Here is a 12,744-nt window from a genome sequence, read left to right as displayed (position 1 = left end):
GCCGCCCCTTTCCCCCCTGCCCGGCCCTCGGGGCGCCTTCCGCCACCCGGCCGAAACGTTCAAAAAAAACCCAAACTGAAATATAACTGGCTTTGTCCTGAGCTTTAAGCGTGAATTCGGCCGCGTCTTCGAAACACGCATCCTGTTAGGGAAAGCGGTGGGCTCCAGGTAGGGAATGAAAGGCGGTTCCCGGCTCCCCGGGTTCCCACTCGCCCCCGAGCGAGGGCGAGCGCCGGAGGGACGGCGGCCCGCCGGGGCGGTCGGTCTTGCCTCCCGCGCCGGTTGGACGGCTGCCTTCGGACGGGGCCGCGGTCCCCGTCGGTCTTCGTGCAGGGCTCACCGAGCGTCCCCTGCACATCATGCCTCGGGAATGACCGGATCCTTGAAGTTGCCAGCTGATGTGCGCGTACAGTTCGTTAGGCAACAGGGGCTGTCAGGTACTCGAGTGGAAGAAGAGTGGGGGAGAGCAGGGAATTTTAGAAAGTAATTTTCTGTCAATGCTGGAAACTTCTTTTCTGTAAAAAAAAAATTGAGGGCTTAAGTTTTAGTACTTTGGTGATCCCTCCTGCCAAGTAGTTTCAGAGATGGGTGTGTCCAGGAGGCAAGGTGACATCTTACACAGGAGTTGACAGTCCTTGCCAAGTGAAACCTCCAGCCTGTATGGGTGTGGGGAGAGTTCACCTTGCATAAAACTAGCGTTCACTTAGATTAGGTGGGTTCTTTTTATCTTGATATTTTATTCTAAATTTATGCTGGCCGAATTTGGACTCCACAGAACAGGACGTACATTATAAGCATGTGTAGGAAATTTCAAATTACCAAATAAAGAATGAGTTTTTCCTAATCCGTTTTTATCATTGAATCAAGAACTCAAATAGATTTGTATAGTTTGCATCTAAGTGGTTTGTAGTCCTTCGGCAGTGAAAAGCTTTAGTAGTTAACATTTCGTTGTTAACGCATGGGGGAGGGGTGTTAGGTTAATTTATTCAATTTTTTTTAAGGGAGGAGAGGTTTTTAAGTGAAAAAGATTAAGAAATTTTCGTAACCAAATAATAACAATAGTTATTAACTACGTATCTTCAAAGTAGTTACTCAACAAAGGACGCAAACCAGATTTATTAAACAACATTAATTAGTTTAAAAATTGCCCCCAGTAACTTCATAAAAGATTTTCAGATTTTAAATTACAGTTACATCAAGTTAACAAAGCTATATGATACAGAAATGTGTCAGAGTGCTCATGTAGGCCTTGAATTGAGCTGTAGTCAGTATGTGTTTATTGAAAGGGGGGATTAGGTCAAGAAGACCATGGTGGTAAATAAAAGATAAAAAGAGGTAAAAAACACTTAAGTGATTCGCAACTACTAAACTCCTGGATCTGTTTCTATTAAACTCAGAAAATAAAATAATTTGTTTTGGGTCTGTCACAATACAGAAAGTTCTAGTTTCACTTAGAATTTAGATCTTCAGTAAAGGTCCTAATTTTTGTGGTCATTTTCTTTCATTGTTTTCTGTTTTGTTTCATGATGCTGTAAGTGCTGTTTTGTCAGAATTAAGGTGTCTTTTCATTCTACTGAAATCATTTAGACAGTTTTGGTAAAGGTAAAAGAAATTCCAGCTTCTGTAATTGTGTAAGAAAATACATACACAAAGCCTTTGTTTCATCTAGCATTTTAGTGGAATGAACAGACAGGAGCGATGAAGAATAGTAATTTGTGTTCCCTTTCAAGCCCATGGACTGGTACATTTTTTCAGAAAAGAACTTGAGATTTTTTTAAAAAACAGTTGGCCACATAAACTTTATATCTACATAGTGCCATTTAGGAAATGTTTAATAGGTACTTAACGCACTCATTTTAGGTCACTCCTGTATCATGGTGTTTCTCAATGTTTGCAAAGCACCATGGTTCCCCAGAATGCTGATACTAGTTGAGTAGGTTAGAGTGGAACTTGAGAGTATACTAATGTATGGAAGCCTTCTCTAGAGTGACAAGAGCAGCAGGCAGAATTATATCAGCACTTGCAGAAATAGAGTAAGAACTAGTTATCTCTCTAGTGAATTAGTCTTTGCTTTCCTGAGATAAACACGTGTTAATGAGCTTGTATTTTCCCAAAAGTATTCTTGTAGGAAGAGGGCACTTTTCCATAAAAGAAAAATATATGTGCCTGTAGTTGGAGAAGTTAAGAGTAGTCTTACATTCTTGCCCTTAGGAGGTCTGAATTGGAATGTTACTGGAAAAGCTTTATTTTAAAACACTGAGTGAAGGTAAGTAGTACCTACAGAAAACGTCTCAAAACCTCCCACGCAAAGTTAAGAGCTTTCATGTAATAATCAGTAATATGTCTTGTGGTTGCGTTTCATTCTTTGAAGTACATTTTTTAATCCATTGTGATTGTGCTTGCCTGGAGATAAAAAGAACTGGCAAGTTGGCATGAGGTCCTTAAATTTTGACTTACTTCATTTATACTAATGGCCTTGTTACTGTTAATATACATGAACCTTTCCCAAATATGTTGAGAGAACAAACCCCACTGTCTTCCTTCCTGTACATAGCACTCATTCCTTTAGCTTTCACACATGCCACAGCAGTGCCTGTCACACATGTAGCTTAACACCCTTAGTGTTGAGTTGCACCTGCCACGTGTATCCCTAGGTTGCACCTTGTTTCGATTTGTTTTCTTGGCTTATAGAACGTGGTAGGTTTGCTGAAAAGGGCTTCATAATGTAGTACATATCTATCCTTCATGGGGAAATTGGGCCAGTAAGGTTGATAATTAACATTGTAGATTCTTTGGCCCTTTAGGCTGGCTCTTTACTTAGCTTCTCACTTAACTCTGCCTAACAACCTGTGCAAGTTAGGTATTGTTATTTTTGTGTTAGAGTGAAGTTGCCTATGAGAGGTGGAGTAACATTTCCAAGGTCACACAGCTGTTAAGTGGCAGAGCTTGGGATACCAGCCCAACAATGACTCAGAACACCATGCTTTTCCTTCTACTGTCCATGTTGCCCTTATTTCAGAAATGGAGTCCTACAAAATGCAGACAGACTTGAAGTACATTTTCTGCAACTTCTGTTATAAACAAGTAAACATAGGCTCGATTCAGTAGATTCTAAGTCTTATTCCAAGGGAAAATCGTGTTTGATTGACTTCACACCATATATTTGTTAGTGGAGGATTGGAACTTGTAAAAGAGTAAAAACAGTTTGTGTCTTCGAAACTTAGGCATTTGAAGTTACCAGCTCCTGGACTTTTTTTTAAAAAAAGAAACAAATTCAGTTTACATCATAGTCAAATCAGAATTGTGAAGTGGTAAAAGAACCTTCTTAGTGCCTTTACAATTTTTCATGCTGTCCCTAGAGAAAATGTGAAGCTGTTTGTTCCACATTAAGATTTTACACTTCCCTAGGCCAATGTTTTTTTAAAAAGTGAAGCGATACTGTTTTTCTTCCCCAATAAGAAAATGAATGGATTAAGCGTGATACATTTGACTCCATACTGGCAAGGATTTTATATTGGAGGCTTTTTCTTGGCAGTCCCACTTAGTACCACATAAACAGTTGTTTCTTGTATATGTATGTGCTGGTAAGCCGTGAAACATCCAAAGGTGAGGGCCAAAAGGAATCTGCCTGTTTTGCAAACATCTACATTATTATGCTCTGAATTTAAAACTTAAAGGTACATATTGGGTATGTCCTGACATTTTAGTGCTTAATCGTGGCTCTGTTAATTTTTTTCTCCTCCACCCTAACTTGTCCAAATTTAATCTGAGGTGTTTTCTTTTTTTTTTTAAACCACCTAACCCTTCTCTACATGCTATAAAAACATCACAAGCTGTAAGCTTACTTTGGTGTTTTAAATATCCAGAGAAAATGGATGACTGGACTTAATGTTTGGTAAATACTGTAGTTCACATGTTCAGAACCCTGTATTCTCCGCGTTTGCCTGCCAGGTGAGAAGTAGTAGTAAAAGCTGGTTTTCCTCTTCCCCTGCCTCTTAGGTTTGGGAAACTACTGTCATGTCAGATTGATGTGTTTAACCATTTGTGGGAGTAATTTTTAGTCTGGCTTTCTTAAATACTAGCTTTCATTTAGTGGCAGTTTGTAATAACAATGGTTTATATCTGCCATAGGAGGTTAAATTTGGGTATCCTAACTTTGAAAAAGGAAAGAATGTTTTTATTGGATTGTGAAACTTGACAGTATTAAAACTTGTTTCTGTAACTGTTGTTAGTCTACATACTCCTAAGTCATTAATCTGCCTTGTGATTTCTTTGTAGGCTGACCAACTGACTGAAGAGCAGATTGCAGGTGAGAAGTACTCTGTTAGATTATACCCATTAGATTTTATTATAAATTGAATAGCCAGACTGAAAATAAGATACATGTATTAAATAATTGAATTTGATGTGTGTCATGGTGGTAACAAATGGATATAATGTAACAGTAATACAAGCTGCTTTGGCAGGTGAGATTGTAAACTTGCCTGTGAAAGATGCATGGGGCAACTAATTAATTAAAGACATATATTTTGGGGCTGGGGATATAGCTCAGCGGCACAGCGCCTGCCTGGCAAGCACAAGGTCATGAGTTCGATTTCCGGTACTGGAGGAAACCCCCCCCCCCAAAAAAAAAAAAACCATAAAAAAAAATAAAGACATGTATTTTAATCTTATTTTGAGGGCCTGGTTGTGGTGATGATTTTTTATTTTTTGAAGACTACCTTATTATAAAACATGAATTCTAAAAACTTCCTTTAAAGGCTGAATTATATCCCATTGTGTATGTACATTTTAATACATATTCATTTTTCATCCATCAAACATCTGAGTTGTTGGCTTTTGTGAATAATGCAGCTATCAACATGAGTGTACAAATACTCCTCTGAGATCCTGTTTTGAGATATTTTGGATATATACCCTGAGGTAGTTTTTCCTGGATTATGTGGGATTTTTTTTTTTTGGTAAAGGAGCCACCATGGTGTTCTATAACAGTGACTGTACCTTTTTGCATTCCCACCAACACTCACAGTTGTTTCAGTAAGGACATTATGTTAAGTGAGATAAATACAGTTTTGTGGGGTTTTTTTTGAGACAGCGCCTTTGCTATGTGTTTGCGGTGGTCTTGAGCCCACTAGGTAACCGTGGGTGGCCTTCAACTTGCAGTGATCCCACTGCCTTAGCCTCCCAAGTGCTTGAATTATAGGCATGGGCCACCATACCCTATGCTAAGTGAATTAAGTCAATCACAAAAGACAAATGTTGGATAATTCCAGATATGTGAGGTTCAGAGTAGGTAAAAATCACAGAAATAGAAAACAGAATGGCAGTTGCAGGGGCTGGGAAGAAAAATGGGAGTTACTAATGGCTACAAAGGTTCGGTTTTACAAGGCAAAGTTATGGAAATGGATAGTGATGTGTGTAACAGTATGAATATATTTATACACAGAACTGTTCACTAGAAATTATTAGTATGGTAAGTTTACTTTGCCATAATAAAATGTGGAAAAAAGGAAACATGAATTATGAGTTCATTAATAATCATGTAACTCCTAACTGGTATTTACAAGAAAGGGGGGCCAAGTGTAACTTGAAATGTCCAATCAGAAAATGAACATTAAATTTACACTGACTTAAATAAAGCTAGTATTTTAAGCTTAGAAGTGCATGTTTAATTTGATATCTCTAATCTGAAATGCTCCAAGATTCAAAACTTGGAATGCTGACATGATACCCAGTATAAAATTCCACACGTGACTTTGTGATAAGTGGCAGTGAAAATTTTCAGGTGCACTATTGCGTGAAGTTATCTTCAGGTGATGTGCTTAAGTTGTATATGAAATGTAAATGAGTTTTGTTTTTGGACTTGAGTCCCGTTCTCAAGATGTCTCATTACATATGTACATAAATTTTGAGATCCAGAACACTGTGGTTCCAAGCATTTCAGATAAGGAATACTCAGTCTGTGTAACTGTTTTTCTGTAGAAAAATTTAACAAATGTTACTGTAGTAATTTTGAATTTTGACTTAAAAAAAAAGCACTGATAACTGTTGAGTGAAATTTCTTACATCTTCTTTTGGTTTGCTATGGAAATGACTAAAATGATAGCCTGTTGTCTTCGTGCTTTACTGTTTAAACATTAATGCTTTTGATTTATTTTGGTGTTTTGAGATGTCAGAATGCCTTTCAGACTATTCTTTTGATTCTATTAGGCTTTTATTAGCACAGGCACCAAGTAATTTAACTGCCATTTTTTCCAGTGAGCGAGTTTGTTAAGTGCTTGAAAATGCACTCAAGTGTTTGTGTAGCTTGATGTATTGCTCATTTAAAACAAGTCTTCCACCTCCATGAATACACAGAAATTTGAGGACTAGTCTCCTCAAATATTAAATGATTAAGTAGAAAGCTATTAGAATTAAGAACCAAATTTAAACAGGTGTTATTTTTACTACTTATTGTATAATTTGAGTTAAATTTGGGATTTACTTTCTAGAGTTGACAAATCATGTTTTTAAGTGTGTTAAAACAGTCAAGCAAACTGTTTAGTTATACCATTGCATTTGCTTATTTTTTCAGAGTGCTAAAGATCAACCCAGGATCTCTCATATATATTACATAGCTATACCATTTTATTTATTCATTTGTGTTACTGAAATTTGAACCCAGGACTTCACACATGCAAGGCAAATACTCTGTTACTGAATTGCATCTCCAACCTTTTTATTTGAGACAGGATCTTGCTTAAACTGCCCAGGCTAATCTCAAGTTTGGCTCTGCCTTGGCCTTCCCAATAGCTGGTTGATAGCATTACAGTTCTATGTAATAATAGCATTACAGTTCTGTGCTATCATGCATGTCCTGTACTGTTTTATTTTATTTACTTATTTTTGGTACTGGGAGTCAAATTCAGGACCTTGCACTTGCCAGGCAGGCACTGCGCCACTGAGCTATATCCCCAGCCCTATGCCATTTTAAGTGTATTAACAAGATAAATTTTCCTGATATACTTAGGTTTGATATTCATTCTTAAATTCTGACCTTTTGTAATATACTTTGCTTTAATTTCTCAGTTTTTCCAGGCAAGTACTGTCCCTCTGGACACAACACAGAATAATCACTTTAGAAAATATATTTACTTAAGGGGACTTTTTTTTTGGAGATAGGACCTTATTATATAGTTGAGGCTGGCCTGTGGACTCGCTGTGTAACCCAGGCTGGCCTCAAACTCACAGCAATCCTCCTCCCACAGCCTCCTGAGTACTCGGATTTCAAGTGTGCACTACCATATCCACCCAGCTTAAGTTGTCTTTTTTTTTTTGGACTTTTTGAGTCAGGGTCTTGCTGTGCAGTTCAGTTGGCCTTGAGCTTACTTTGTAGCCCACGCTAGTCTCAAACTTGCCATGATCCTCCTGCCTCAGCCTCGCAGGTGCTGGGATTACAGGTGTGCACCACCATGCCCAGTTTAGATCCAGTCTTGAGTGATAGTTTTTTTCTTGTTTTAGTAAATAAGAGTATGATGATGCCCATTTTACGGATATACCATGATTAGTTAAGAATACTTTTCAGTTACATAACATGCTTAGTAATAACTGTACATCTGATTGATAGCATTTTGTAAAGAATACGTACATTTCATCAGAATCTTGTCCTTAAGATAGATTATTTTTCTTTGACTTCTTTCCATCATAAAACTAGGATTGGAAGAAAAATCTGCTGTTAACTCACCCTGTCCTGCCTTTTCCTGCACCACATTTCTTTAAAGCTGTTCCTTGGACTAGGCATTAGTAAACTTTTAGAGGAACCAAAACTTACATGCAGCTTAAAATAAAAGCTATGTGCAGTCAGGGACCTTTTTTGTTCCTTACAGTGCCACATAGTAAGCACTGAATAAATACTTCTTGAATGGGTAAATTTCATTCTCTGAGGTGTGTGGAAAAAAAGATGTCACAGAATGGTACTACCTTACCCTGCAAATTCTTCTGCCTCCTTCCTAAAGTCCCTTCCTCTGAAGTTTAGTGTATTTCAGTGCTTTTGAGGTGAAGGCAAGTTTTCTTCCTTTAACATCTTTTTTGTTTTGAGACAGGGTCTTGCTGTGTAGTTTGACTCAATATTTTGAATCAAAGGTCCATTTGTTCTTCCAGAAAAAATGATGACAAGTTTCATAATTATAATGCAACTTGGATTGTATTGGGGGCCAGGGATATAGCTCAGTGGCATAAGCGCCTGCCTGGAAAGCACAAGGTCCTGAGTTCAGTTCCTGATACCCCACCCCCAAAAAACTGTGTGTGTGTGTGTACATGCATGTGTGTGTACATGCATGTGCGTGTACATGCATGTGCGTGCACATACAGTGGTACTTTTGAAGCTGTTTTTACCATCACAAATTACAGATTTGTTTAGAAATTCGAACAGCAGATAACTTGTTCTAGAAAAAAAAAAGTTCATGAGAATGGTCTGTATTAGGTGCTTTTAAAGAGCACTTCAGGCAAGTATGCCATCCCTAGCAAGTTTCATGGGTTTGCCATGTCTTCACTTGTTGGTGTGTGACATTTGAGAGACTGATAGGAAAAACGTACAAGAATGTCTTTCTTTTAAGTGTGTGCCGACACCCTTCTTAAATTTTCAAGGTCAAAATTTAATAAAAGTACTAAACATTTGAATTTCTTTGTAGTTGTTGCAATTGTTCATGATAACTTGTTTTAATTAAAAGTATAGGTTTGGGGGGCTGGGGATTTAGCTCAGCAGCAAAAGCGCCTGCCTGGCAAGCGCAAGGTCGTGAGTTCGGTTCCTGGTACCGGAGAAAAACCAAAAAAAAAAAAATAAAAGTATAGGTTTATTGATCAATTAGGAAAGAGTCCTGGGATTGCTAATGAATAAATAAAGCTCAAGTAAATATATGTGACTTTTCTAAAAATTGCAGTTTCAGCATAACTGGAATGAATTTTTGGGAAGTCCTGTACACTTAAATACATAGAGGATAGCTGACCTTTTAGGACTTTTTTTTGTTGTGTTTGCATTTTAACTTGTGGATTTATATTTCAGATCATTTCTAAGAATTAATGTTTAGAATTATATGCTAGTTCGGAAAGTCAGGTGAATGTAAATTGTACTTTGAGATTCTTCAAGGATTTTTAATAGGTGTTTGAGTATTCAATGTAAGGTGCAAGTTGAAAATTGGAATAAACCTTGACCTTTAAACATTCCTTTTTGTGCATAAAGCATAAATAATAGGTATAGCTTGGATAATTTTTATTTTTGGCTTTTCATTTCAGCAAACATTTTAAGGGTAATTAGATTTTAAAACTTAACTGAAATTTAGAACATGTATATATAAATGCATCTTCCAGAATTGAGCTTAAAGTTAAATCAGAGCATTACTACTTTTAAATATTTGGAATTTATGTGCCTAATCTTGTAAGGTGTATAGTAGCAGAGAATGTAATATAAACAAACACATGTCCCAATAAATTTTTGTTACCCAAGTTACTAGATGGTAGGTGCTGTGTGTTTGAACTCTTATATAAGTTTGTGTTCCTAAACAATTCGTACATCTTGTTAAAAAAAATACTCAGTAAAATGAAAATGTCTTCTTTAAATCCTGCTATTTGTACGGAGGAACTTGCCGATCTGCTTTTGATACTACATTGATCTAGGTTGCCCTGTATATTTCATAAAATCAGGTATTCTGATACCTTCTGAAATAAGTAATACTTAACTGGAATGGAATTATATTACATACATTGAATGCAGCAAACTAGGTACTGCAAATTAGTGTAATACTTAATCCAAATAAAGCTAAGCAATTAAAATATTTTAGACAGAAAAGAGTTAACATGGTGGTCTCAAAAGGTAATAGGACTTAAGGAGTGTGAGTAATTTTAAAGTACCGAGCTGGGGGTAATTGTAATAGACCAGATAAAAGGTGATTGGCCCTTGAACCAAAATACTAGTTGTAGAGATGAAGAAAGAATAAAGCAGTATTTATATTTTACTTCTTGGAGTCCTGTGGATTGAACCTAGGTTAGCACTGAGCTACATCCCAACCCCTATTCTGTTGCTTTTTGAGGCATGGTTTCACAAAGTTTCCCAGGCTGGCCTTGAACTTGGCAGTGCTCCTGCCTTATTCTCCTCTTAAGTAGCCCTGTAGGCAGTATAGTATTCATTATTTCCATAGGTACGAGAAGGTTAAACTCTGGGCCTCCCCCTATGACCCCCACCCCTTTTGAGACAAGGCCTTGCTAAGTTGCTCAGGCTGAGGCTGAAGTTGAGATCTTCATCTTGCTGGGGTGCAAATATAGGCCACCATTCTTAGCTTGGGGGCGGTATTTGGTAGAGTTCAACAGAACTTGTCCACAGGTTTAGGTCTTGGGTTTTGTGTCCTTACGGTTGTTTGAGTGTGGAATTACCATTTTGCTTTTGAGGCAGGGTCTGAGTAATTTGCCTGATGGGCCTAAAACTTGGCCATTCTCTTGCCTCAGCGTCTCAAGTAGCTGGAATTTCCAGGCATCTGCCACCTGGCCCTGCTACAAGTATCCTTAAACTTGGAAAGTAGATACAGTTACCCTCACTTAATAAAAACAAAATTGAGGGCAGGAAAGTCCTGCCATGTTTACATTGCTACTAAGTAGCACAGCTGAGATGGTTTTAACACAGGAAGTCCAGTTACAAAGCCTGCTTTAGTTTTTATGCCATTTGGCTAGCATACTGAAATTTACTTGATGGATTGTGGACAACTAGGTGGTCATTGATGAATTTAACATGCTCAGCTGACGAGATGGTACAGTGATTTTTAACGGATTGAAAGAGTAGTGGAGTGGTACTTCCTATAATTTGGAGAAGGATAAGGACAGGTACTTAAAAAATAAATATATAACTAATGTTTGAGTTTAGTTTTAGGCTAGTAATCAAAGATAGTTAGGTTAAAGAGCAAGTCAGTAGAGAAGTAGTTGAAATACAGTGTTATGTCAGCACTCGTGGTACTCATTGTTAATTCGTTCTGGGAGGTGAGGTGAGAAGTGATGAGTGTCAAGCATTGTTTTGGCTGGAAAGGATAGTAAGTCATGAGGTGCAATTGATACCACGGGTTCTAGCTTGCATGCTCAAACAAATGAGTAGCAGACAAAATTTTCACATTGAAATTTGTTGAATGCTGTGAATTTCAAAGCAGAGTACCAAGGTAAGACTATAATATGAAATGGAACTGGAAGGTATTATGAATTGGATCAGGGATAGACAAGGAATGAATGACCTTGAACTGTTAGGGAAGATACTTTCTTCGGTGTTAGGTACATGTTTTCAAATTCATAGACATGTTAGGAAAGTTTAATGGGCCAGTGAACTTTGGGGACTCTTGATATTTGCTTGCTGATAGGATCTAATAATCTTTTTAGAAAGTACCTTATTGGGGGGCTGGGGATTTAGCTCAGCGGCAAAGAGCCTGCCTGGCAAGTGCAAGGTCGTGAGTTCGGTTCCTGGTACCGGAGAAAAACCAAAAAAAAAAAAAAAGGAAGTACCTTATTGGGAAGATCATAGCTTTGCTGTTAACTCATTGGTATAATCTTGTACCAAGTTTAGTCTTGGTTTTTCTACCTGAAAATAAATGGCAAAGCCAGTAGTATGGAGTGTTGGCTCTACCATCTTTTCAGATCTGGTAGTGAATTAGAAGGAATGAAATGTCACAAGAATACCTTAAGAAATAATATACTTCACTATATTACAAGGTTGGAGTTTCATGTTTTGAAGAAGGATCTAAATTTCCTTTGCTCTAGTAGTACAGCTCTTAGCTAAAACTTACATTCACATCTTCACGGACCCATTGTGTTAATCTGCATAGATTATTTGATGCTAGCCCCTCTGTCTTTCTGAAAAGGAAACTAGCCTATTGGACAGTAAGTGTAAAGTGTTTTGGTTTGAATATAATAGGTGATGACAGTTTTAACCTTTGAGGTTAACACTAAGTGTAAGGCAAATAAACAATATAGTTGCTCTATAAGTAGCAGTAGTTCCCAGTCATCTTTCTATTGTGAGTGAAGTTAGAGCCATAATTTTGAAATACATTACACAGAGTAGCTTCAGCAGAAAATAGAGAAGCTAGTCATTTGGGGATTTGAGGCATTTGCTCTTTCAACTTAGAATAATTTTACTTTTCTCTGAACTAGATGTGGATTTCCCTGTGAGGTTATATATATTAGTAAACTCACTGGTAACTTAGAGCATAGACTAGTCTGATTAGACAGATACGTTTGAAATATTTTCATGAGGTTTTCCACTTCATTTGTTAGAAATCAAAATCTCATTTTAGTTATCTCCAATAATGTCTTGCTTTCTTGGGAGTCAGTTACTACGTACATCTCATCTGGGAATTCTTTTCTTGTTAACAAATATGTATTTGGATTGTGGTCTTTCAAACAGAATTCAAAGAAGCTTTTTCACTATTTGACAAGGATGGGGATGGGACTATAACAACAAAGGAGTTGGGAACTGTCATGAGGTCTCTTGGGCAGAACCCCACCGAAGCGGAGTTACAGGACATGATTAATGAAGTAGATGCTGACGGTAAGTCTTCATTTTCAGGGAGTGGGATGGTTTGAAGAAGAGGTATTTACAGTCTACATAATGTTTGAACTAAACGATTACAGGCAATGGTACAATTGACTTCCCTGAATTTCTGACAATGATGGCAAGAAAAATGAAAGACACAGACAGTGAGGAAGAAATTAGAGAAGCATTCCGTGTATTTGATAAGG

General features: G+C 37.5%; 1 protein-coding gene across 1 annotated transcript in view; it reads left to right on the top strand.

Moving 5' to 3' along the window:
• Nucleotides 1-12,744, top strand: part of Calm2 (calmodulin 2 (phosphorylase kinase, delta)) — a gene marked incomplete in the record, with an annotated part of 15,519 nt that overhangs the window by 717 nt on the left and 2,058 nt on the right. Inside the window, 3 exon segments of the mRNA XM_005391051.2 lie at nucleotides 4,279-4,309; nucleotides 12,410-12,553; nucleotides 12,637-12,744. Coding sequence (XP_005391108.2) covers nucleotides 4,279-4,309; nucleotides 12,410-12,553; nucleotides 12,637-12,744 — 283 coding nt within the window.

Source organism: Chinchilla lanigera, unplaced genomic scaffold, assembly GCF_000276665.1.
Source record: "Chinchilla lanigera isolate Chin_1 unplaced genomic scaffold, ChiLan1.0 scaffold00040, whole genome shotgun sequence".
Taxonomy (NCBI): domain Eukaryota; kingdom Metazoa; phylum Chordata; class Mammalia; order Rodentia; family Chinchillidae; genus Chinchilla; species Chinchilla lanigera.
The sequence above is the reverse complement of the archived record's forward strand: the minus strand, read 5'-3'. Positions and strand labels throughout refer to the sequence as shown.